The sequence below is a fragment of the Puccinia triticina genome, chromosome 1A (assembly GCF_026914185.1).
Source record: "Puccinia triticina chromosome 1A, complete sequence".
NCBI lineage: Eukaryota > Fungi > Basidiomycota > Pucciniomycetes > Pucciniales > Pucciniaceae > Puccinia > Puccinia triticina.
The window spans coordinates 8,460,782-8,484,621 of NC_070558.1; the positions used below are offsets into that span (position 1 = coordinate 8,460,782).

The following is a 23,840-nucleotide window of genomic DNA, read 5'->3' on the forward strand; positions in this document are numbered from 1 at the left end:
AATTCCGAGCAGCAGAGAGAGCCAACGCAGTGGCCACCCAACTTCCATCGCACCTATCTTGGACAGCTTGGCATCAAGCCTCCAAAACCAACAACTATGGAAACACTCCAAAAGCTCGCTGAATCTTATTCAGTTTTAATGTTATCATCATCTGCAATGATCCGGTATTTCAAAGCCGACGCATCAAGCAATCTGTTATCATCTTTCCTCGCACCCTCGTGTCCATCAAGCAATCTGTCGTCGTCCTTCCCGTCACTGTCTAGTCTGTATCTTATACTCCAACTGGTTATACCATCAGTCTCTCCTGAATCTCTGTATCCTTCAGTCTTGTCACCAACTGCCAACATTTTGTCCAGATATCTGTACTCCAAGTTTTTCATCGCATCATTAGTTTATAAACCCAAACATTCAACTAAACCATCTTATCTGTCAAACTCAAAGATATTCCATCCTGGTCATTTTCCGTATTTTTTGTAGTGTTTGTTTTGTATCAGTTTGTATCAGTAATATGTTCAGTCCTGACCGGTCCCTTAATAAAGCATAGTTTTGGTTACAAAATATACCATATTAGCCCCCTTGGCCATCGAAAGTTTGAGGAATTAAGTACTTTGGCAGTTTACCTTGACCAAAAATGGCTGTCTGGACACATAATATAGAGACCACCGAGCTATTAGCTCTGGCCGTGGTATCATTGATAGCTTGCTAGATTTGAAGTAGATATGTGTCGCTTCCGCCTGAAACGCGGTGATTGTGCTCAGCTAGAGAAGCGCAAAGAACCACGTTGTAGTGCGTGGCCGTGAATTCAATCCTGTTGTATCACAATGAGGACCCGCCCAAGATATGGCAGAGGAAGTGAGGCGCCATGAGCCACGCGACTCTAAAACTGTGATTTTTCGTCCGTTGACGGACAGTCATGCTTGCGGCATTAGACCTGACTGCGACCAATTTGAAGGTTTCCCTCAAGGTCTGCGTGCAAAGACAACATAACAATCTTACAAAGCATTCCAACAACTCTACATCATGAGAGATAGCTCGAGTCAATCATCCAATTTCTTTGTGGATGCAAGCTATGTATGTTAAACATGCTCCCAGGGTAGTACCTCCCACGTTGTTCCAAAAGTAGCTGATTTGATTCCTCTCCAGATTATCTACGCTACAACTGTTTTACAGTATGGCTGAAATGATCGGTGTTTTCGATTGGTATGTACATGTGCATCAGTGATTGGAGATAAAGCCGGTGGATTGATGCGAGGCGGAAGAACAGGAAGCGAGTTTATTCGAGAAGTGGTATTGTTAACAAAAAAGCGGATATCAAAAGTGAGAGACTCCTCTTTCTGTCATGAGAGCTGGATTGAGGGCGAAGATGCGATGCGGCGGAGCATCTCGAATGTCCCAGCAACAATCAATTCGTGCTCCACGTCATGCATTCGCTGCTTAAGGCCATCAAGAGATTCGTCCTTCTTTAATTCTACGGTACGTGTAAGTATCGGTGCACCCCTATCGACTTCAGCTATGACCTGACCAATTTCGGGCCAATTTTCCGATCAGCAAATGCGCCACTAACGATGGGAAAAATGGATGGCACAAGACTTACCTCATGAATCATTACGCCAGTTTCTGTCACTTCTTGTCTGCCTGCAGGGCCTGCCTCCCAAGCCCTTTCGATAGCATTGGCCCCATCGAACTGTCCAGGCAGGGCGGGGTGTAGGTTAATGATAGGAATCGGGGTTGATGGGTTACTGGAGTTCCAATCTGAACGCATCTCTTTCAGAAACGGTTCGCTGAGGATGTGCATGAAGCCAGCAAGGACGACCAGATGAGGACGGCCGGTCTTGATTACGGCTGCCAGTTCAAGATCGTATCGAGAACGAACCTCCGCCTCGTCTGTAAGATGAGGATTCTGCTTTCGAAACGCGGCTAGGCTGTGGACCTTGGTAGGGATCGGAGGTTGAGCTGCTTGTGCTCGTTCTATTCCATAGGCAAACTTCGAGTTCGAGACAACCAGGCTGATCCGAGCTGCCGGGGTTTGAAACGAAGGAACGGCATCGATTAAAGCTTGCAGGTTGCTACCTGGTATCAAGTGAGGACTAGTTAGTTCCGCCTACAGGAAGCCGTAGAAGTATGCGAATCAACTGACCTGTTCCTGAGATAAGGACCACGAGATTCAAAGGTTGTTGAGACATCATATGAATGTTTGCTGGTGATGCGGCTGGGACCGGCAAGCCATCTGCGCTCCGAAGCCACTCGGTGGTATGCATACAGCCAGACCGCCAGATGCATAGCGCATAAAGACTTGTGGCTGGCCGCCATTCGGAGACTCGACGCCGGGCACTTTATGTTCCGCATGCGCCTCGTCACACCCGACAACCTTCGCAGTCGATTGATATCCCGATGCCCTTGGCCAAGCCGATCCGCACGGACCGAAGGAAACGGCATGCAGCGAACGCACGAGACCGCGTCGTCAAGCTGAAAGGGGACATCTTCCACTCCACAGCCATCCTCTGCGAATTCCTCTACTATGCCTTCAACGCCATCCTCGGCCTGCGAGAAGTTTACCCCAAGCAAGACTTCAAGTGGGAAAAGCGCTATGACATCCATCTGCCCATGTTGATCGATCCTGACTTGAAAGGCTATCTGACCAGAGTTACCACCCAGTTGAAGCGTCAGTTTTCAAAGCTACTGTCCCCTCCCCCCTCCCTTCTACTTCACCACCCTCCTCACTGACTGCTGTGCTTCACTTGTGCTATTCCAAACACCACCTTCCGCACTGTTAGCTTGGTTGGAGACGAAAAGCGTGACGCGGATCGTCCTGGCGCTAGTTTCCAAAGAGACGCGCGAAACGGTGGAAAGATGGCAATTCGACGTGCGCACGACGGCTGAACAAGCAGCCCACGAGGCCGCCCCGCAAGCCGCCCCAGCCGCAGCCGACCAGGCCCAGTTCGAGCCGGTTGCACGGTCGGACCATGATATGCAGGCAGAGGCCTTGCAGATCTTCCGGCAGATCTTTTCGTCGGTCACCTTCATGCCCGCACTGGAACCTGATCAATGTGATTGAGTCGAAAGACTCTCATCTCCAAAACTCCTCGACTTATATGTTCATATTCTCGATGGGGGATATTAACTTTGAACTCGATTCGCTTATGTAGGCCTCTTCACGATCCTGAGTTATGTTGATAAGGCAGCCGAAGTGCCTGCTGGGTGGAATCAAAGCGACCCTTATGTTATTTCTGCGACTGCTGATCAGGTGAAGCCCCTGGATCCTAACTCTCATCAATGAGGTCCGCCCACTCATCGAAATCCATGAAACGCGTGATTTAATTCTTTCGCAGGTACCAATCCATGGTCTCACCACTTCCGTATACAAGCTGGTTCCTACTGTCACGTACTGGTCAGCTTTCTTCTTTTTTTTGGCAATCGAATCTGAACATTCCCCCCAACGGCTGATCATTCGTTTGTTGATGTTTTCTTGTGTTTCAATCCTCTAGCGCTACACAACATGATGATGGTGATGATGACCAATGAAGAACGGAATAGACGTACACGGATGAAAAATCCACATCATTTTTTGTTTGTACATACGCATCAGTTAGAGAATTTTTTCCATGTAATTTATTCAAAGTCGATGTACCCCTTGAATCCGCGTAGCAACACCCTAGTTGCATGTAGAAGTGATGAGTTGCTACAGAGTGGGTTGCCAGATGTAGCAAGAGAGAAGCTTGTTTGGCCGTGGTGTGGTGTTTTTTGGGGTGAACCTTCTTTGGCTTACATAATCCCTCGGCGACTCAGTCTCACCACTCAACTCACTCTCAGCCAGGGCGCTTCACTGTCAGGGGGGTGACTTGCGCTTATTACATAGAGTTTGCAGTACTCACACTTCGCCCCAACCCAAGACTACATCCAGTCCATCCGACTCCTCTCCATCGATCCCCATCCTCCAGCACCCTGCCCATTGGATCCTCCATCTCACCACCCCTCATGCATCTCCCCAGCCTCAAAGCCACCTGCATGGCTCTCCTGACTGCCTCCACCACCACCGCCACCACCACCACCACATATCCTCAGCAGCTGCCCTTCCTGCCACCCCCGACCCCCTCAGCAAAACCGACGCTCAGCAAGCCTCTCCAGGTCGCAATCATCGGCGGGGGACCCGCAGGCACGTCTGCAGGATTCTTCATCTCCAGATTCGCCAACGCGTCCGGAAATGCGGTCCAAGTACATCTCTTCGAACGATCAGACTATCTCGGCGGGCGGAGCAACATCATCCACCCATTCGACTCCTCCGAATATCCCCCCGTCGAAGCCGGCGCCAGCATCTTTGTCGCCGCCAACAAACATCTCCACCAGGCCGTCCGCCAGTTCAATCTCACCCTCGAACCCTTCTCGACAGACGGCCAAGGCCAGGACTACGCGATATGGGACGGCACCGAGTTCGCCTTCGAAAGCAGCGGCAAGTCCTGGTGGGACACCATCAAACTGTTCTGGCGCTACGGGCGGGCTCCCTTGCAATTCAACGCGCTCCAAAAACGGACGATCGATCAGTTCCAAACACTCTACTCAGACCAATTCGTCTCCCGCGGTCCGTTTGCAGATCTCAAGCAATGGGCCGTCGCCAGTGGCTTCGACCATCTACTCTCGACCACCGGCAGCGACTATCTGATCAACGAGGAGGGCGTGAATGTCCAGGCTGTTAACGAGCTCGCTGCGATCATGGCTCGGACGAACTACGGCCAAGATATATGCGTGATGCATGGCTTTGGGGCCATGGTCAGCATGGCCGGCGTCGACGGCACGAGCGTCCGAGGTGGCAACCGCCAGATCTTCCAGCAGTTCGCCAAGCAGAGTGGCGCCCAAGTTCATTTCGATCACCAGATAACAGCCATCACCGAGCTGGAAGTGAGCGAGCAGGGCAGGCCCCAATACGTGCTATCCTATCACAACCACCAGTCGGACCGGCTTCGATCGCGCAAGACCAGTAGTAGTGGCGATTCCCAGCCGTTCGATGCCGTCATCATGGCCGCTCCCTACGACCAGGCCGCAGTCACCGTGCTCACCTCCGAGCCTCCAGTCCAAGTCCCCCGCCAAACGTTCGTCCATCTTCACGTCACCTTCATCGTCACCAATGCCACCGCTCCCTCCGGCGAACTCTTCAACAGGCCGGCCGACGAATTCATGGCCCGGTCGATCTACTCGACCATGATGAGGAACGTCATCGGCAAAGGCAGACGGCCGCTCTTCAACAGTCTCAACTACCTGCGAAACCTCGGCCCGAAGGAGGGCGTGATCGGGGACATGTACATCGTCAAAAGTCCGTATATCTGTCTGCACCTCTTGATTTTAGGTGCTGATCCGGTATTCCCCGCCTTCAGTGTTTTCTGAGGCACCCCTCTCCACAAATACTCTCGCGAAATTATTCGGATCCCAGCAGAATTTGCTGTGGACGAAACGGATCACCTGGGATGCGTATCCGATCCTAGCCCCGCTCGTCCCCCGCTCAAGATACGCGCCTACAAAGCTTGGGAAAAGGCTATACTGTAAGGCTTTCTGCACATTCCTCAAGATTTGGTTCGCTGGTCCTGCGCAAACAGCTGAATTGATTTTTTTTATTATTCTTGTAGATGTGAACGGATTTGAAAGCCTCATCAGTACCATGGAAACTCAAACACTGGCTTCATGGAACATCGCCATGGGTTTATCGAAAGAAGTCTGGAACTTCATTCCCCAAAAAAGCTGGGCCAATTGACATCCTCTCTCTCCTATACAAACAGTCAAGCAATTCCCCTCCCCCTCTCCCTTTCTACTAACACCCCAAAAACAAAAACAAAAAATGGATCGGAAGAATGTTAACGAGGACCGAAGGGGAGACTGGCAGGAATTAAATATCAAAAAAAGTGTATATCATATATATATCGCGCCGTCTACTGAAAAAACAAAATGTGCTTGATGTTGTTGTCTGTTAAAGTACCATTCTTTTACCATTTCTTTTCTTGTGCTACTTGTCTCATATAGTGTGGCTGTGCGTGTCTTGTAACGCTGACGTGCAGAAGATCATCAACAAATTCCAAATCCATGTGTAACAAATTATCAATGAATCATTTTGAGGAAGATATTTGTTGTGATTGAGCCATGGATGAACCGCCAATAAAATACAAGAATCCACCCAATATCCACGAGGGTATCTGCATACAGCACGGTCCAGGAATGCGCGAAGGACTCAGGCTAACCAAAAACGTGTTGTATGTATTCTACTGGTATTTCAGAAAAAAGGACTACACTCCAGAACAGATATAAAAGTTTGCTTGAGCATATATATAGATATATACAATCAAAGCAGCCGACAGAACGCTCATCAGGTTCAGTTTTTTAGGGGGGGATATCCAGAAGCATACACATTGGATCCGTGTTTGCCGCATTTGCTAAAGAAAGAACAGAAGGAGTGTCCCTGTTCTGAGGGAGAAAGGCTGGAAATCCAAGCAGTCTTGGTTTTTATTTGTTGATGTATACATGTGGACGATCATTGGCTGTGTGTGTATGTACGCAGATGGGAGGAAATCTCCAGATCAGATACAAGCATGTCTTTTCACTGCATGTGGCATGTATATATATCTAGCTGGTAAGCTAAGAGGAAGAAAAAAAAGGAGTTAAGATAGTGTGACGGACAGTCACGAAGATAAGAGGAGGGAGGGATTTCCTTGATTGGTTTCATACAAAAAAAGGGAATTGTATATGAGAGGAAAGTGGGGATGGGGGTTTATTGGCTACTATAAGGGTCTAGGACCATGGCAACGTCTATGTTGTGATCCTGATGGTCGATGTGAGCCTTCTGTGGGTCGGCTTGGATGAGAGGATCCAAGTCGATCATGAGCTGGGCGCGTTTGTGGAAGAAGTCGCGGAGGATAGGTAGTTTCTGGTGGACGAGATGCTGGTGGCTGTCGATGGGCAGGTCGGAGGAAGGGGGGAGCTGGAGCTGGAGTTGCTGGTCGAGGACGAGTTTCTTGACGAGCTTGTTCCGGCTCTCGTCGTCGTCGAGAAGCTGTTTGAGCTCCGTGATCATCGTCTGGTGTTCGTCGTCCTGGAGCTGCTGGTCGAGCAGCTGATGGTCGACAAAGATGTCGCGCGAGGGCGAGGACTTGAGCAGCAGCCGGTCGTCCTTGCCGGCCGAGGACGAGCTGAGCGGCTTGGAAGGCTCGTTGGCCGCCGAGCAGTTTCGCAGCGCAGGGTCGATCACCTGGAAGTCTGTTTCGGGCAGCAAGTCGCCCAGCAGTGGCTCCCGATTGCGGTCGTCGTGCGGCCCATGCACATAGCCGTGTTTGATGACGAGATGCAGGAGGCGGCGCTGGCCGGGCTGCTGGTGCAAGAGGCTGACCGTCGTCGTGCCCTGGCATGGATATCGGGTCCGGGATGTGCTGGGTCGTTTCGAGTCGCTGTGCCGTCTCGATCCGTCCCGCCCGCCCTTGAGACGGTCCGACTGGGAACATCTGGACTGGCAGGTCCATTGAAGCTTTTGCCCGACGGCCACGGTCTTATGTCTGGATGAAGATGGTCGTTACTCATGCAGATCAGGAATTGTATGCCGGAGTGGCAACACGCACATGAATAATAGGCCGGTGCCGATGAAGATGAAGTCGCGGACCCGACGGGCTTCACGGGTTGCATGTCTTCTGGCCAAGGTGATCTGGCCGTTTGGATCGTTGATGAGGTCGTCGTCGTTCTCCTTTGGGATCCTCCGGACCCGGTCGACTCTGGGGTCGACATCTTTGCGTTGGTCGAGCCAGTCGAGCAGAGCGTCGTAGTCGACGTAGATGTCCAGGACCTTCTTCTGCTCGGTTCTGTGGGGGATGCCCTGGCAGAACTTCATGGAGCGCATCTGGTAGAGGGCGGATTCGGGGGAGGCGACGGAGGCGGCGCCGATGGGCTGGGAGGAGTGGCGGTTGCAGATCTTGCGGTTGGTGGCGAAGTTGGCGAGCTCGACGTTCTTGCGACATGCCGAGCAGAACTTGTGGGTGAACTCGGGGTCGATGGCCAGTGCCGAGCTGGTCGTGGCCAGCGGGAGGAAGTCGGCGGGCAGAGCGGGCGAGGTGGAGCCCGGTGCGGCCGGGGGTGGGGCGGTTGGCGAGCCTGGGGGTGGTGGGACCGCGATGGACATCTTCGGGTGGCGGAGGCCTCCTTGGATTCGAAGAGGGGGGGTTCGGAGGCGAGGGGAAGGCAGGGGGTCAGCTCGAGCAGGCGGAGGGAGGGGGCGTAGCGGGACAGGGCAGGGTGGGCGAAACTCGAGAGCGAGGAGGGGCTCTCGGAAGGGGGCTGCTGATCAGCTCGAGGCCTTCCGGCAGAACAATATCAATTATAAATATGTGTAGCACTTGGCGGCCACTTCCAAGGGCAAGCAGTACTATGTATCCAACGAAGGGTGTGGGATGGGACAGGCAGACGAGAAGATGTATATGTATGAGCAAGCAGAGGGCCCTCAGTCGAGAATCGAGCTGCTGATCCAGAGGGGCTGGCCTGTTTTTTAGCGCAGAGGAGTCTCACCGGCCAGGAAAAGGGGCGAAGGGCGATCGGGCAAGACTGGGAGGGGGGCAGAGGCCAGAGGGGCTGGAGGCAGGGAGCAGGACTGGGGCTTCCACTGCCCACCGAGGGGGTTTGTCAGGGCAGGGCACTGCTGACATAAGCTGCACTGCACAACACCTGCAAACCATGAAGCCAGCTCGGGACTGGCGGGTGCATGCCCCAACCTACATCCCCCAGCTGGGCAATCGGAATCGGCGGATGCAAACAATGTATCACTCGATCGCCCCCAGCATGTATCCACTGCTTGTCAGGAAACAAGAGGAGCAACGCTGATGATCAGGACCCGTGATCTGATGAACACACATATCTTATAGGCCGATAAACCCCTCCTGGCTGGGTCTCTCTTTTTCTTTGTCTGAATCATTCACACTCCAAAGTGAGAACATATGCTTCTGTCTGACACATGTGTCTTTGGGAATGAGAACACTGCCACAAATAACAAGATTATCGGGGTTGACACAAAATGCAATCAAATCAGCTCTTTGATTCAGGGTATTTTGTGCACTCCAGCCCATTTGGAGTCCAACCAACGTAAACACATACCCGGAAATATTCTTAGAGTAAACCACTGTGCTCTTCAAAACATTTGGAGTGTCCCTCAATTTGGCGTGTACAAAATAGCATCATTTAGGCACTCCAAACTTGTGATGGGTGTTCTGGCCTTTTCATTCCAAAAAACCTGGAATGTATGTTTACACCTCAAGCTTTGTTGGACACACTCCCATAGTTCCTGTGGATAAGTTTGGTTCAGACAAGTACATTGAAGTGTACATAGAAGGTTGAACTGCACTCCAAACAAGTTGCTCGGTTGGTTGCGTCACGATTAAGCGTGAATAATGTGTTTTTGCTGGGACGCTATCTGGTGCTGATGCTTGACTTAGACATGGAAACCTAATCTCTTGTTGAGCCCTTCGAAAGCTTGAATTGGCGTCTTTCCGAACTGGTGTTTCCGAATAATCTCAAGCCATTCGAGTGGGGCAAATAGATCTTTGGAAATTCGGGTGTGGCAAATGGATCTTTGGGAATTCATGCTCATCGGGACCGGGCACGAGATGCATTTATAGGAGGAAGGAGTTTAAGATCCAGTGGAAATCATGTCGCAACGGTCGTGGCACGTTAAACCGTCGGCTAGTGAAGAAACTCAAGCCAGAAGCTGAGGAAATAACAGTTCCTCCAGAATGATCATCTCAACTAAAGCGCCGATTTGTGTGCTCAAAAGGCATAACCACACAGAGAGAATTTATTTGAATTCGCCAGATTATTATTATTATTATTATTATCACTCTGATAACTGTCGTCTGAGGAAAAAAGCTTAAAAGCGAATCCCAGGAAACCCGAACCCAAGGCCAACCGTTTCAAGATAGGAAGCCACCCAAAACACTAGAATAAAAAGAAAGCGCTACGGAGATCATTATTAACAATGTGTTTTAGTGTTCTCTTGCGGCAGTCAATTTCCTGGAGCTGAGGGAACGCCCCAGAAGACTAGCTAGGGGTGTTGATTGGGACGATAGGTCGTTGGTAGCTTCGGCTGTGTCGACGTTTCGTCTGGTCAAAATAGTAGATTGTCAGACAGAAACAAAGTGGAGAAAGAATAGTAAAAAGACTGACTGTGAACTGGTCGGGGACGCGGATCCCAGATCGAACAGGGATATGGGTAGGGCGCTAGCGGCGCCGGTTACGGTGTTGGTCAGGCCTCCGAGAGGGCCGCCGAGGATGGGAATAGCGACGAAGAGACCGGAAAGTGTGTTCTTGACGTTGTTGAGGGGGTTGCCTTGGAGGAGCGAGCTGATCGGCAGCGTCTTGAGGAGGTCACCGAGGACCGGGGCGCTCTGGAGAGCACCCGTCAACGTCCCGAGGAGACCGGTCAGAGCACCAGGAGCGGCGAGCGCGTTCGTGGGCAAACTTGACAAAAGACCCGAGAGTGGAACTCCTACAACCGGAAGTGAGCCAGCGGTCGATGTAGCCGTTCCCAAAAGGGTAGCCAGCGGTGAATCTGATCCAAACCTCCCCGTCAGTCACGAACATGAAACTGGGATCAGGATTGGATGTGGATGGATATACCTAATGGACTTCGCTTCTCCATCATCCTCTCGAAGTATCCCTCGGCCAGTCGTCGACGGAGAACAGCGATCTTCCGGGTGATCACTATTGGAGCTGGCCTGCTACCGAGGGATTTATATGGGCCTTTGAAGTGCATCGAGTTGACCCTCCTCTCCTTGAGGGAGCGTTTTTCACCGCCTCTACCGTTTTTGGCTGCTTTGCCTTCCTTGACAGAAGAGCCTTTCTCGACCGACTTGCCGACATGAGCTTTGGCCTTGTGGTGTGGCTTCCGGAACTTTCCGGCCTTTGCTAACTCGGCTCCGGTGGGCTTGAGTTTCTTCATCGATGTGAACATCTGGTGGCTCCCATGGGGCTGCCCGACAGACTTGATGGATGCCTCAGCTCCGGTATTCCTACTGCAAAAACACAAAGGACAGAGATCAGCAAAACGTTTTTCATAGGAGAAGTCATGATACTTGCGTAGGAACTGGAGAGGAGGAGCTCAAGACGACGAGGTAGGACGCGACGAGGATCAAATTCAAGGGAAGCTGCATGATGAAGGACGGAAAGGCGATGTAGAATTAAGCGAGGCTAGGTTTTGATACAGTTGCAAACTGAGATGATCCTAGGACGTGTTTATTAAGATTTCGCAATTGTAAGAGTTCAGCCTGCTGATGGGTATGATGATGGCGATAAGGATGACAGAGTAAAGAGGAAAGTTCGAAAGGGCAGATGAATTTGGAGGCTGAGATTTCGAAGAAAAGACCAGCTGTTTCTACTTCTCTTTTGGTGATTTGAATGATGGGTGTTCAATGCTGGGAAGAAGACCCGAAGGGTGTGTCATTTATAGTCTCAAAAGTGACCTCAGTCATCAACTGCAAAGTATCAAGCTCCCCTCGAGTTGCGAGGGCCGACAGAGCCTAGTAGGAAAGTCGAGTAACGATTGTCAAAAGGGCGGGCCAGCCTACAGCCCTCCGGCCTGAGCTTTCCATATCGTTTTCCTGCCCTGGAGCCGTGGCTAGGTAGGACAGCCAGTCTTTGTCGAGATCTTTTCCAGCACGATATAATTTCAGGTCAGCACGGTTGCGGACTATCCTGTTGCGCTGACGGGCTTGAATGGGATCCCGCTCTTAGGACCCATGCTTGGTTGTATGCACCTCCTCGATAGAGCAAGCACACCCAAGTGACAGTCGAAGCTCAAACAGTATCATCCTTTCGGCAATACCAAATTGCAAAGATCAATTACAAAGCCATGTTACCAAATCAGGTCCGCTAAAAAAAGCGACTTGGCCTAGGTGGCTATCCGCTAAACAAGGCTGTAAGTTCAGCGAATACACAGGCGGTCTTGTCCGGAGAGTATCCGGCTCGCATGCTCTCTAGCTCGTATGCAATGGTGGCATTCTGCTCGAGGCATGGCACCATATTCTGTTGAAGGGGTTGTGTTTAACCGTTCGGGGAGTAAATAGCCCACTTTCCATGAAGGCCCGCCGGGCACAACGCTTCATTGAATTATGTATGTACGCCCGGTCGGAAGCCCATTTGGGGGCCCCAGGGATTTGAGCACATAGTTAGAAAGAGTTAGAACTGTCTATTTTGGCCAAGCTGCGCGTTGATGTCCCTTTGACGCTGCCGGCGCCTCAGTTTGTACATATTCGCATCAGCTTATAGTGCCCTTGACTGTGATGTTGAATATCAAAGTCCTTATCGGCGTGAAGTGCCCGCTCCCAGCCGCAACGGGGGTGGAGAGCGTCCCACCTCCGCAGGGACGCCGATAGGGAGGCTTTGATAAGCTAGACAAGCTTCAAGTCCTCTCCGACAACTTTCAGAGAAGTGCCTTTTATCTGCGCGCCGTGTGTGCTGTAGCCCAGAGGGTTACGCACTCTGACACTCGCCGCAGTCGCGGTATCCATGTCATCCCGGACGGGACGAGAGTCCGGGCCGAGGCCTTGTCAATCCAAAGCTTAATTGTCACTCTTGTAACCTTGTGTGTACTTATGTAGCTTGAGTTGGTCCGATGCAGTTTTGGGAAAACCTAAAAATCACCGGCCGGCTCCGAAGCTCGAAACGGCGGAGGCTCGGAGCTTTGTCAAGCGGTGCCGAGTGCAGTGCGGGGTAAAGCATGGACCCTGACAACTGTAGAGTTTAGGGATTGTCAACATGTCGAACTTTATTTATTGGGAGTTACTGGCGCGCAGCAGAAGGGGCTAAGGTCCATGCTAGGCGCCCCCCTCCACTCAACAGCTAGGTGGACTCTCATACGAACCCTGAGACCGGACACCTAGCCGAACTACAAACCACGATACGCGCTCGTACGACGAGGCGGAGTTACGCGATATGGCCCGGGACCGAGGACCGCAGACGAACCCACATGCGGACTAGAGGACCGACCGCAGAGACACCCAAGGGCGCTCCAGGGCAGACGAGTGAGTACTTAAGCCACTGGTACGACCAGCGGCTTCCGACCCACCAGTCTCACCCAGTCCTTCGTTCCCGTCTCAGAGCGCGTATCGCTCATCGCCGTTCCCCTTTTTTTCGACCTCCCACCCTCCCTTCAAGTAAGAGGGGAAGGGGACTAGGCCCCCTTTGTCCTTAAAGAAGAAGTGGGCCTCCATCTTAGGAGGGCCGGTGGGGCTTACATTAGGCCCTCCTTAAAGAAGCCTCCGGCTAAGCGCTCAAAGCTGTCTCGCGGAGGACTGGCCACTCGCCGCCTGACGCGCAATGTGCGCGCAGACGCGCTGGGCAGAAAGCTATGGGAACCCTACGCTTTTGCCCAGCCTCAAGGGGCCGCCTCACGCAGTCGACCCACACATTGGGCGACCTGGAGCTATACACGGCAACGTGACGCTCGGGTCGCCCTAGGAGGACAAGCGTAGGGAACCCCTCACGACTTGTCACTCCGAAGAATGTACAGCTAGGCGCCGTTCTTATGGATCTTCCATTTCCGTAGTTATGTCTACTATTATTTTCTCATCTACTTTTCTCACACACATACTTTACAACCCAATAGTCCATACACTTTGTATATATATAGGCTTGTACACGCGGCTGGTTGAAGACCTCATCTCTCTATTGCTCTTCAACCAGTCGCGGACCCTAACGATTGTCTCCGCTTCCTTATAACAACCACGTGGTCGAGTAGTGCTCACAGGCAGGGAATCAGCATCCACCGGATAAACTTACTACGAACCACTTCCAACAAAAAACGGAAAGACTCGCACGAAAGCACTCGAACACACCCTATCAGACTAACTGGACCCTCAGCAGCCAAGCGAGGGGAGATGAATTACAGTCGGCTAAACTCATCATCACCAGTCGGCCGACTCCGGAACTTGACCCACTCTAGAACACTCAGATCAAGCTCAACTATTCTCACCATCTGCTTCTGCGTCCTATCCATCTTCATCCTCTCCTGGATCCTCTCCAGCTCCAAATCGATCAACTCGCCCAGCTGGAGCGTCTTCAATCAAATCAACCAATTCCAGCCCACTCCAACTAAGAACCCCCCTCAGAAACCAATCGATCCCTCTCAGAAATTCTTGGTCAGAGATTGGTCGATTTATCTAGGCTGGAACAACTTCAGATACACCATCGAAACTGGCCTGTTGCTTGCCAAACTGCTCAACCGAACACTAGTTCTGCCGGCCTTCACCTACTCTCGGGCGTGTGAATATGATGAGTATGTGTTGGTTTATCTACAACATACAAGCAAGATCTTGACTGTTCCGCGTTTTTTTCTCTGTTCGAAAAAGAAACGAATGTACTGCGCTTACCCCTATCCTCGTCAATGGTGTTTCGGTCGACGTGACCAGTGAGTTCCTCGTCTCCCAAGTTTGAATTTGAAACCATATCTATCCGAACCAACTTTCGATTCTCAGCTCTCTCAAATCGAACTTGGTATCCCGATCCCAAGCCTGGCACGCATACTATCAAACCAGAACTGTATCTGCAGTACGGTAAAGGATGGGTTTTGCCGATCGAGGTAAGCTTCTGTTCGCCCAAAATTGATTCGATCAGATAGGCTCATCATTCCTTTCAATCCTAGAAAATGCTAGACGTCGATCATATCATCGCAACTTGGGGGCATGCCATCAAACTGGGCGATTTCCACAAATTAACCAACCCAGATCCCTCATTCCATGCCATCGGGGTCTACGACGGAACTTGGAATACCGACTTCAATCTCAATCTCAGTTATAGAAAGTTGCCCAATGCGTAAGCTCTGCTAAATAGATAAATATAATGAAGAAGTCATCCTCTTGAAAAATCATCATCCATTAATTCCAAGCATCACTGCTTCAAATCCCAAAAACCAAACCATCGGCCCACAGCATGTTCACCAACTTCAGTCTTAGCATGGTCGACAGACTACCCAAACCGATCAAGCCACTCATAGATCGCCAGAAACAAAGGAGACCAAGCTCATCAGCCCTCATTACCCAATGTGAATCTACCCTCAAGATCCTCGAAGCAAACGTTCCCCAGAAACGGGACAACATCCCTTCACCCGAACCGAAGCGATCGAAGCAAGACCTACCCAACTGGGACATATCGGAAATCCGAGGGAATTACATTGCTGGCAAACTTGCCGAATCTGACAACCCTTTGCTCGAGAGTTGCTTTGCCTCGAATGGTTTCCGATCTGCTTATGGTTATGGGTGAGTGACTTGCAAACCACCTCCCCATCAACACACACCTCCATTTCTCTGACCCGTTTCATCTAATGTATCCTAGTATGTTGGGTTGGTGGATGAAAGCTCCATACGAGCCGATCAAGAACATTAAGCGGTTAAAAAATATGGTTGGGTGGTGGGATGAGTTACATAAATTCGACGAACAAATTTTGCACATTGAGGTGGGTCGGGTTCAAAAAAAAAACAACAGAGATCTGCGTTGTGATCGAACAGGAAACTGATGGATACGAATATATAAAGGGTGAACTTCACAATGGATTCCCACCAGGGCAAATGATTTGGACGAGCTTAGAAGGTAGACAAGAGTTCGAAAGGCTAGTTCGCTCGGCTATCAGGCCGCCACAATGGTACCATAACGTGGCCGCCCGGCTGGAGAAAAAGATGCGAGCACGATGTGGAGGACGGAGTTGGGTTGGAGCTCACATGAGACGCGGAGACTTTTTAGCGTTCGAATGGGCTGCCAATGTGAGTTCATTCTCAAAAAAACAGACCTCCCCAAAGCTCATCGCATCCAAAGCCTCCTCCTGCAAATCTTCTGCAATCATCTTGTTGATTCACTTCGTCACTATTTTGCAGAATATTACTAACCAGTGGAATGAGATTAAATCTAATACCCTGGCCGGTGCCAATCTCTTACAAAGCCGACCTGATCTGCTCAAACCTACGAATAAACAATTTGGCACAAGTTTAGAACCACCTCATGTCGACGATCCGTGCGTATCGTTTTTACCATTAACTGTTTTCTTAAGTTGATCAAAAGATTGTTGTTTTTGTGTGTGTCTGTGGTGGGTAGGATTTACATTGCAACAAATATCAGGGCGAAGGAGGAAGTGCAGTATTTGCGCACTAAGCACGTCGTCCTGCTGTCTGATCTATTGGAAGAGTCAGATCGTGTCGAGCTTGGGTTCTCGGGCAAATATATGGATACCACTTCGATTCTGGAACAGTGTTTGCTAATGAGGGCTGGGTACTTCTACGGCGATGTGAGCTTTCCTGCTTCGCATTTCTCCCTCTTAAACCTCCACTCTCTTGGACTGATCTTTTTTGTGTATTAATGTTTTTTTTCAAAGGCTCATTCTTCGGTTGATGGATGGATCTTGAATCGGAGAGTGTTTTACGGAATCAGTGAGGAAGTCACTAAGATTGAATACTTGAAGCAACCCGGCGACGGCAAATGATCATTGCTCCCAGAATAACAACCACTACTACTGCTGCTGCTACTCATACTACTACCCACCAGAAGCAGCTGCAACTCTTTGTCGAGTATCTATCACTGACTATTGAATGAGGATAAAAGGATAGGAAGCATTTGCTTATGCGTACATAGATATCTTCCTTCTCGCTCTTTCACTTATCTTTTTCGTCACAGTATGGGACTGTTCCGTTTTTTTTTACCTATCTGATTGCTCCGTTTCTTGAAAACATCCACACACTCACAGAATTTGTTTCTTTTGTATCTTTCCTTTGCCCTTTCTTTTTTGGACTCTTCGCTTTTTCTTTCGCTTTGTTACTCTGATACATCCAGAAACGTATAAAGTGTAGTATTTAATTGTAAATGATTTTCCAACAAAGTTGCTTGCCGACATCATCTATTCATATGCTTTTAGGCCTTGTGGATGATGTCTTGTCGATTACGTAGTTCAGGGCGAAAGAGAAACCTCCGTGACATCGACTTGATGTCACCCATGAGTGTTCACATCACCGAATAACAGTTTGAACCTACCTACACACCAATCTTTCAACCCACTCCCCACCATTCATGGATTTAATGTTCATCCCGGATCCCAATGCCCATTCTCGCCAATCAGCCTCAAAAACACAAAAACCAACAACATCTCGCTAGATCTTTTCTTCCGCTGTTGCTCCACCATCATGCTCTCGATTGGGAAGTCATCAATGAAACGGCGCAGGAATGGGGAGATAAGCAGCAAAAACATTTGGAGCACCAGGGAATCGAACCCTGTGCCTCTCGCAAATCGCGCTCATGCCATCATGCGAAGCGAACGCTCTACCATATGAGCTAGAGCCCCAAGTGTTACGGCTTATCAGGTGTTCAAAGGATATAATCATCTGGCTTTTTGTCTGTATAGTCATTTTCACGAAGCATGATGTGCTTAAATGCGCGTGGCTGATGATGTGATGACCAGCTCACTCAATCATTGTTGTTTTTCTTCTGGTAATGGAGATTTCATGTGAATACACATTTTTTTTGCTCATGATTGTAGACGAACTGGAATGTCTACTTTTTGAATTAATGCAGCTTGCATGAAATATGAAGATCAAGGCTCTGTTGACATAGCGAAATTAAATAATTAGATGAATCTAGCGACTACCCAGAGGCCAGCGCCGCTCTGGCCGATAAACTTCACCGACAAGTTGGGGAAATCCCCTGCCCTACCAAAACTATCGGGATCACGCCTTGGGATTTATAACCAGTGGCGGCCCATAAATTTGGTAGGTTATCATTATAGACTCTACAGAGTGTTTGGATTGTGTTTAGCCAATTCATGCTAGCAGTTCATACAATTAGTGCTTACCCTCGGTTTGTAAAATTTGGATCGCCCTGCCTGAAGATCTTTGTCGACAACCTGTTTTGCGATCTCTTTTGTGCTAAGGTCCCAATGTTGAGTCAGTGAAGAAGCATCTCAAGCAGCCTATTTCCACCCTAGAAGCTGCAAATGCTCTCTTCAGAAATATCCAAAATGAGTGATATTTGCCGCGAGCTTTTCAGGACATCAAAAGACTATGTAAGAGAGTATCGCGTTTGCCGACAGTCGACGAGGAGGCATGCTCAAATCCACCAGAAGCTGAATAATCGATATCCCCCCCCTCGCTCAAACCAGAGTCGCTCAAGAGGCGAGCGGCGTTGATGAGCGTTGAGACTTCGAAAATTTCTTTCATGATCTAATGGGTGATCACCATCTCGATTCTCTTTTCCAGCTGGTTGCATGTTTCACAGCCAGTAAGGTCAAGGGCCCATAGAAAGAGCCGACCTGCATGTATGAGCGAGTTGAACGTTTGAAGGTCAATTGCTCGACACGTCTCAATCTCTGTACGTTGATTGTGGGGCATTGGTGCCACTCGCTCATTCGCGGCGAGTCACACGGAAGGACATATTTCGAGGCGCTCGTTGATCGGCTTGAAGTCCTTCCCTCTTTCTTACTACGCACCATCCAAGGCTATTTGAGAAAGTAGCTACTTGTCAGAGGTCTTTTGGCCAACGTGCTCACAATCAGCTCTCTCTTTAAAGCTCCGTTGAGTGTTCACTCTTTACTCCTCATAGTACAACTTACAATTAACTGGTCCAGACGATCCTCCTCAAATTCGTCCAACCTTCCAACCTTCCAACCTTCCAACCTGCCTCCTCCGCAAACAAATCAGGGCACCTATGAATGCAATCAATTTTCTCCTCGTCGTAATGACAATCTGCAGCGGCCTTTCTTGGGCCAATGCACAATCACAGCTCGAATCAGAAGATCAGGCCCCGGAGCCTAATGTGTTCGATTATTCCGGGAACGCGACATCATATCAAGTGAGAAATGATGCACTTCGGGTGGTCGAACAGTTCGCAAACGCCCTTGGCAACTACTCAACTTCAAATTCACTTGGAGACAGTTCCAAGACGGTAACCCTATTCAAGGGTGTGGTGCATGGAGGTTGGTCATCAAGCGCGTGAACTTGATCCGCGTAAAGGAAAATCAAAATCATCATAACCCATTGCTTATTTTTGTTTCATTTCTGTCGCATCAATAGCCATGTCATATCAGCTATACCGAAACGTTGGAAACTCAACTCAATTGACCGCAAGTAAACTGCAATCCATGTCGACAGCTATCAATGATACCTTGAATAGTATCAACGACGTTACAGATCAACTATTATCCTCTTCCAACGGCGCTCTGAAGTTCATTGACCTAAGAAATTGCCTATCCAACCTGATTCAACAAGGCGGTCTCAAAGACGGGGAGAGTTGCGTCATTGTAAGTTGAACTAAAGATATCCAGCCCTCAATTGTAAATACATCTAACTTGGGTCCCACCCATAGCAAGGGCTTTCTATCACAGGCGTTTCCGAGGTAAATTCAAATTCGAAACTCCAAAATGTTCATGAATATTGTGAAAATGTGCCGAAAGCTAAAGCTCCTACTATCAATGATTCTGACCCGTAGATCTTGACAAGTGTCTTGCAAAACTTTGGCGATGGGATTCTACCTCCCAACATATTAGAATTGACCACTGAAGCACTTAATCCTGTGTTCACATCGTTGATCCCAGGAGAAGACAAGTTCTTCTCAGCTATCGAAGGTGCGATTGCGAGTGTCCAACGTGCAATTGCCGGTGCATTGGTCCAGGCTCTTGACGATGCCTTCAGATGTTTCAAATCGACTCTATTTTCCCCCATGTCATACGAGGAAAGACTAAGTAAAACACGGGCCTGTAACCGAGATACCGCCGCAGGTCACTCGTCCGTCTTTCATGATCTGAAGACTCTTTATCTAGCCATTACCAACCAGGTAAAGCATTTGTTTTCAAATCTTGTCATGCGTGGATACTAACTACAAATCTCTCCATTTTTAACTATACAGTTCGTTGGTTACGTGACGCCGAATGTTTTGGAAAGCATTCACAGTATCTCGGATGCATACCTGAATAAAGGAGTTCACGCCAAACCAGAAGAGAAATTTTTCCGGAATGCAATCTCGAATACAGTCGAATCAATAGTTGCTTCAAATTCGGGAAATGAGGTCAGATAGATACCACCCATTCGACAAAAGCTATGTATGAGAGAAAACATAAAGCTGATGTCAATCAAACACTTTTGATTATCTGCCTGAATCAACTCATAGGTAATCTACGCTTATAAAATCGCCGATTGTTTGGATACAGTTGTTGGAGTCACGGATCCAGACACTGCAGCAAATAAAGCAGCCACTGCTCGTTGCCTGGAAAAGGTAAGAAACGATGTGCATGTTTGAAATACAAATGAATTTATGTACTAATTTCTCTGGTAACCAAACAGCCTGATGGCCCTCCGGCTGCACTTCGACAAATCGTATATGGTTACATTCAACAGGTACGTACCCAATCTCCTCATACAAGCTTCAAAAATAACTTGACTCAATTTTAATCTGCACCAACTAAACAGATTTATGGAGTCCTGCCGGTGGAAATTGCCCAAGAAATGGAGGAGATTGACGTCATGAATCTTGATCGGTCTTCTCCCAATTTCAACCAGAAGGTGGATGAACTCCACAAACGATTTTTGAAGACAAATCCAGGACCGGAATATGTATCATGTTATGAGCGTTTGACAGATTGTTTGTTTAACCCTCAAGTTGGCGGGATCCTGGCACCATCTTCAAACAACACTCAACTTGTCTGCTTGCTAGGTGGATCATGTCGGAAGGCTCCAGATGGTAGACAAATCCCTTTTATCCAGGTGAAATCAAATTGAGATAAAAAAAGAAGTATGGACAAATTTTTGAAAAAAAAACTTACTAGGAATGGAGGACTACCCGTCAAGATCTGCGGGCCTTCCAGAAGTGATCTAGAGCCCAAGAAGCTAGATTTCCCTGCAAAAATCTAGACTTTTTGGGTCTAAACCAAAATCTGCGGGGGTACCAGATTGCACGGGAAGTCCTCCAATCAATGTCAAATAGAATTAAAATCTACTTACTTAGCGGCAGAAAATTGGCACTTTGAACTTCTTGGATTCGGCTTTGGAGAAAAATTTCATCAATTATGATACATATTTGAATAAGAACTAGTAGGTCTTGGGCTTTAGGACTCACACTACCTGAATTTACTGCTCTGACTGGAATGTCTGACGAGTCCTCGGACCAGCCTGTCCGAGCAGTTCTCGGACATGGTCGTCCGACGAGCTGTTGAATAGGCTTGGACAAGCAGTCACTAGGCGGGCCCATTGGTTCGAGTAGGCAAGTCCGACAGACCTCTTGTCGGACGGCCATGTCCGATAACTGCTCGGACAGACGGGTCCGAGTACTCGTTGGACCTGCCGGTCCGAGCAGTTAATCTTTGCAGTGTCAATTGTTCAAACTCAATCAGCCCTTGTCAGGTGACAGTCTCCAAAAGAAAAAATCGGGATTAAGGGCCTGAATCATGCATGAATTGCGCCAGGTTTTGAATTGTCACCCAGCTGCAGTTTGATGGCTGGTGTCATGGATGTCTTGACTTTGTTTCTGAATCCTAAAAATATGGGTAACCTAACAGGACCCAGGAAACCCCCGATCAATGAGTGGCATGAAAATGATAATTTTGAACCTCAGCTTTCATTTGGTGCTGGTATCATCTTTTCAATACCAACTGTTCTCCTTGTACTAATGTTATAAATGTGGCAAAAAAGTGAATAAATGTGCAGATTTACTTTGCGCACGGAGGGAAACTCGTTGCGCACGGGAATTTCCGTTGACTCGACGTCACGTGACGTCGGCCCCCCTCCGTGCCTAACTTAACTAAGTCCCTATATTGGAGGGGGGACGCCGTCCCGCAGGGAGGCACTTATGCGCTATGTTGACCCCGTTGTGGTGGACAGATGGGTACACGCGTGAGGATCAATATTTATTGCGCGCGGCGCGCACTGGAGGACGTCAGGACTCAAGAAGTCAAGACTCAAGCTTGATACAGCCCTCAAGGATTTCTCAAGTCCAATGGCGCAGCGTTGCGCATCCTCAAGGTGTTTCAGGAGTTCTCCTTCTTTCTTTTCTTCCCCCCCCTGTTCCTGTGTTTGTTTGTTCTGTTCTCTCATGTTTTTTTTCTTACTTCATCAGGGTTTTGTCCTTTCTTCTTTCACTATGCGCGCGTTGGTTAGGTTTTGGAGGAGGAGGGTTGGTTTTTGTTTTGTTTCCTTTTGTGTTCTTTTGTTTTGTTTTGTCTCAGTTGTCTGGTTGTTGTAGCGCGCGCGTGCGCGCTAGGTTGTGATGAGCTGTCTGCTAGATGTCACAAACTCCAAGGTTTGAGTTCAGCTGGAACTCAGGCTTTGGAGCGGCATGGACCTACTCTGAACCATATTTTCAGTCTTCCATCAGAATTTAAAGTTTATCGTTCTTGGCGTCTTCCGCCTGTATTCTCAGTTTCACACGTCTTCTAAGTTTATCACCCCGCAGTGCCGATCTCTTCCAGCCTTTGGTTTTGATCACATTCCCCGCCGGCAGTATCTCCGGCTCCCTTCTCAACACAAAAATCGCCAACGCGCAATTCCAGCCGTCAGAAAAATCACCCCCCCCCACGCTTACAGGACTCTCAGCGCTCTTTTTCGGCCAATCACCCCAGAGGGCATACACAGCTCAATTTCTAATTCTCATTTTCCCCTCCAGCAACTGCCTACCGTCTGACATAGTAGGAGTTCCTCACCGTGGCTGTAGAGAATTAGAAAAATGATGTTTTTCAATCCTTTCTAAATTCTGGACGCGCCATCTGTCACCAGGTAATAAAAGTTTGGGGGAGCAAAATGTGCACAACATTACAGAGTTCCTTTGTAAATAATTTACTAATTTTTTGGGGGTTTGGGTATCCCTCTCAAGCTATATTCTTCCCTCAGAGTAGTTCCACACTGCTTTTGAGTCTTACAGCAGGTACCCGCCAAGGGCAACAGGTACCTGCCCATGGGTGGCAGGTACCCACGGGCAATCTCTAGTCTCCAAGCATCCGCTGGATGGTATCAATGCTGTAACAGATCAGATACAATACAGTATTTCTTATTTATCTCTATTGCATCAGATGGGATGATACAATTTTCTTGCCTATCAATTGGATTGTGTGCCAATCCAATCAAAATCACTCCAATACATCATGTATCTGTGTGTATTGAAGCGCCAACACACAGAAATTGCTGTATTGTATTGGTTTGTCAATACAATACAGATACATGTATCAGCAGAAAAAAACAATACAATACTGATACAATACCATATCTGTTACAGCGTTGATGGTATGCAAGTGTTCATTGGACATCTCCAACCATCCTTGGAATGCCAAAATTGTAGCCCAGCTGGCCCAGCCAGTGCACATCAGGGCTCTGACGGGCACAGGCTATGTAGCAGCACAGTGAGGGACTCCTGTCCGTGCTAGGCGGCGGCAGTCGTGTGAGGGGAAAGTGCTTTGAGAGCTGCCCTCTGGTGGTGGTCCGGAGTGATGAGTGGAAGTGGAATTGGTGATAGCTTTTGGGGTTGGTGGTTTTGAGATTTTCGCCGGGGTTTGGATCCTCAGCGGTAGTTGTTTTGTTTTTGCAGAAAGATGTAAAGATTCCTCCCAAAAGAGGCAGAAGGCTGATGCGGAGCTAGATGATGATAACTGATGAAGGTGATGCGGAGTTTTTCAACTCTGAAGATCTGATCAATAAACTCCTGGTGATGGACTGTATTCTTTGGGTCAGAATGCCATGCCCCTCCCATCATCCAAGTTCAGCAAACTTGGACTCTGGGAGAAGACCTGTCACATGTATTTCATCATCTCCTCGGCGCGCTAAACGCGCGCACACACACACAACAAAAAAACAGAGAGAAAGAAAGAAGAAAACAAAGAACAA

General features: G+C 48.9%; 7 protein-coding genes across 7 annotated transcripts; 4 read left to right on the forward strand and 3 right to left on the reverse strand.

The window, feature by feature from the left end:
- Positions 1 to 1,337: 1,337 nt before the first annotated feature.
- Positions 1,338 to 2,258, reverse strand: PtA15_1A936 (uncharacterized protein; the record flags this gene model as incomplete). The annotated part of the gene is made up of 3 exons (XM_053166015.1): positions 1,338 to 1,517; positions 1,595 to 2,070; positions 2,138 to 2,258. 3 exons carry the CDS (start codon positions 2,256 to 2,258, stop codon positions 1,338 to 1,340), a joined length of 777 nt encoding a protein of 258 aa, XP_053017149.1.
- Positions 2,259 to 2,391: 133 nt separating this feature from the next.
- PtA15_1A937 (uncharacterized protein) lies at positions 2,392 to 3,277 on the forward strand (the record flags this gene model as incomplete). Its single annotated transcript, XM_053166016.1, has 3 exons — positions 2,392 to 2,662; positions 2,775 to 3,047; positions 3,147 to 3,277. The coding sequence occupies 3 exons, from the start codon at positions 2,392 to 2,394 to the stop codon at positions 3,275 to 3,277; spliced, it is 675 nt and encodes a 224-aa protein (XP_053017150.1).
- A 698-nt stretch (positions 3,278 to 3,975) lies between these two features.
- Positions 3,976 to 5,740, forward strand: PtA15_1A938 (uncharacterized protein; the record flags this gene model as incomplete). Its single annotated transcript, XM_053166017.1, has 3 exons — positions 3,976 to 5,305; positions 5,367 to 5,531; positions 5,616 to 5,740. The coding sequence occupies 3 exons, from the start codon at positions 3,976 to 3,978 to the stop codon at positions 5,738 to 5,740; spliced, it is 1,620 nt and encodes a 539-aa protein (XP_053017151.1).
- Positions 5,741 to 6,748: 1,008 nt separating this feature from the next.
- On the reverse strand, positions 6,749 to 8,143 carry PtA15_1A939 (uncharacterized protein; the record flags this gene model as incomplete). Its single annotated transcript, XM_053166018.1, has 2 exons — positions 6,749 to 7,526; positions 7,590 to 8,143. 2 exons carry the CDS (start codon positions 8,141 to 8,143, stop codon positions 6,749 to 6,751), a joined length of 1,332 nt encoding a protein of 443 aa, XP_053017152.1.
- A 1,849-nt stretch (positions 8,144 to 9,992) lies between these two features.
- On the reverse strand, positions 9,993 to 10,960 carry PtA15_1A940 (uncharacterized protein; the record flags this gene model as incomplete). Its single annotated transcript, XM_053166020.1, has 3 exons — positions 9,993 to 10,110; positions 10,174 to 10,558; positions 10,627 to 10,960. 3 exons carry the CDS (start codon positions 10,958 to 10,960, stop codon positions 9,993 to 9,995), a joined length of 837 nt encoding a protein of 278 aa, XP_053017153.1.
- Positions 10,961 to 13,883: 2,923 nt separating this feature from the next.
- PtA15_1A941 (uncharacterized protein) lies at positions 13,884 to 16,474 on the forward strand (the record flags this gene model as incomplete). The annotated part of the gene is made up of 10 exons (XM_053166021.1): positions 13,884 to 14,281; positions 14,355 to 14,413; positions 14,481 to 14,584; positions 14,648 to 14,817; positions 14,934 to 15,260; positions 15,337 to 15,457; positions 15,537 to 15,761; positions 15,873 to 16,009; positions 16,090 to 16,279; positions 16,367 to 16,474. 10 exons carry the CDS (start codon positions 13,884 to 13,886, stop codon positions 16,472 to 16,474), a joined length of 1,839 nt encoding a protein of 612 aa, XP_053017154.1.
- Positions 16,475 to 18,684: 2,210 nt separating this feature from the next.
- On the forward strand, positions 18,685 to 20,685 carry PtA15_1A942 (uncharacterized protein; the record flags this gene model as incomplete). The annotated part of the gene is made up of 10 exons (XM_053166022.1): positions 18,685 to 18,952; positions 19,050 to 19,276; positions 19,342 to 19,371; positions 19,465 to 19,717; positions 19,796 to 19,809; positions 19,882 to 20,040; positions 20,143 to 20,247; positions 20,316 to 20,369; positions 20,442 to 20,534; positions 20,632 to 20,685. 10 exons carry the CDS (start codon positions 18,685 to 18,687, stop codon positions 20,683 to 20,685), a joined length of 1,257 nt encoding a protein of 418 aa, XP_053017155.1.
- Positions 20,686 to 23,840: the final 3,155 nt, after the last annotated feature.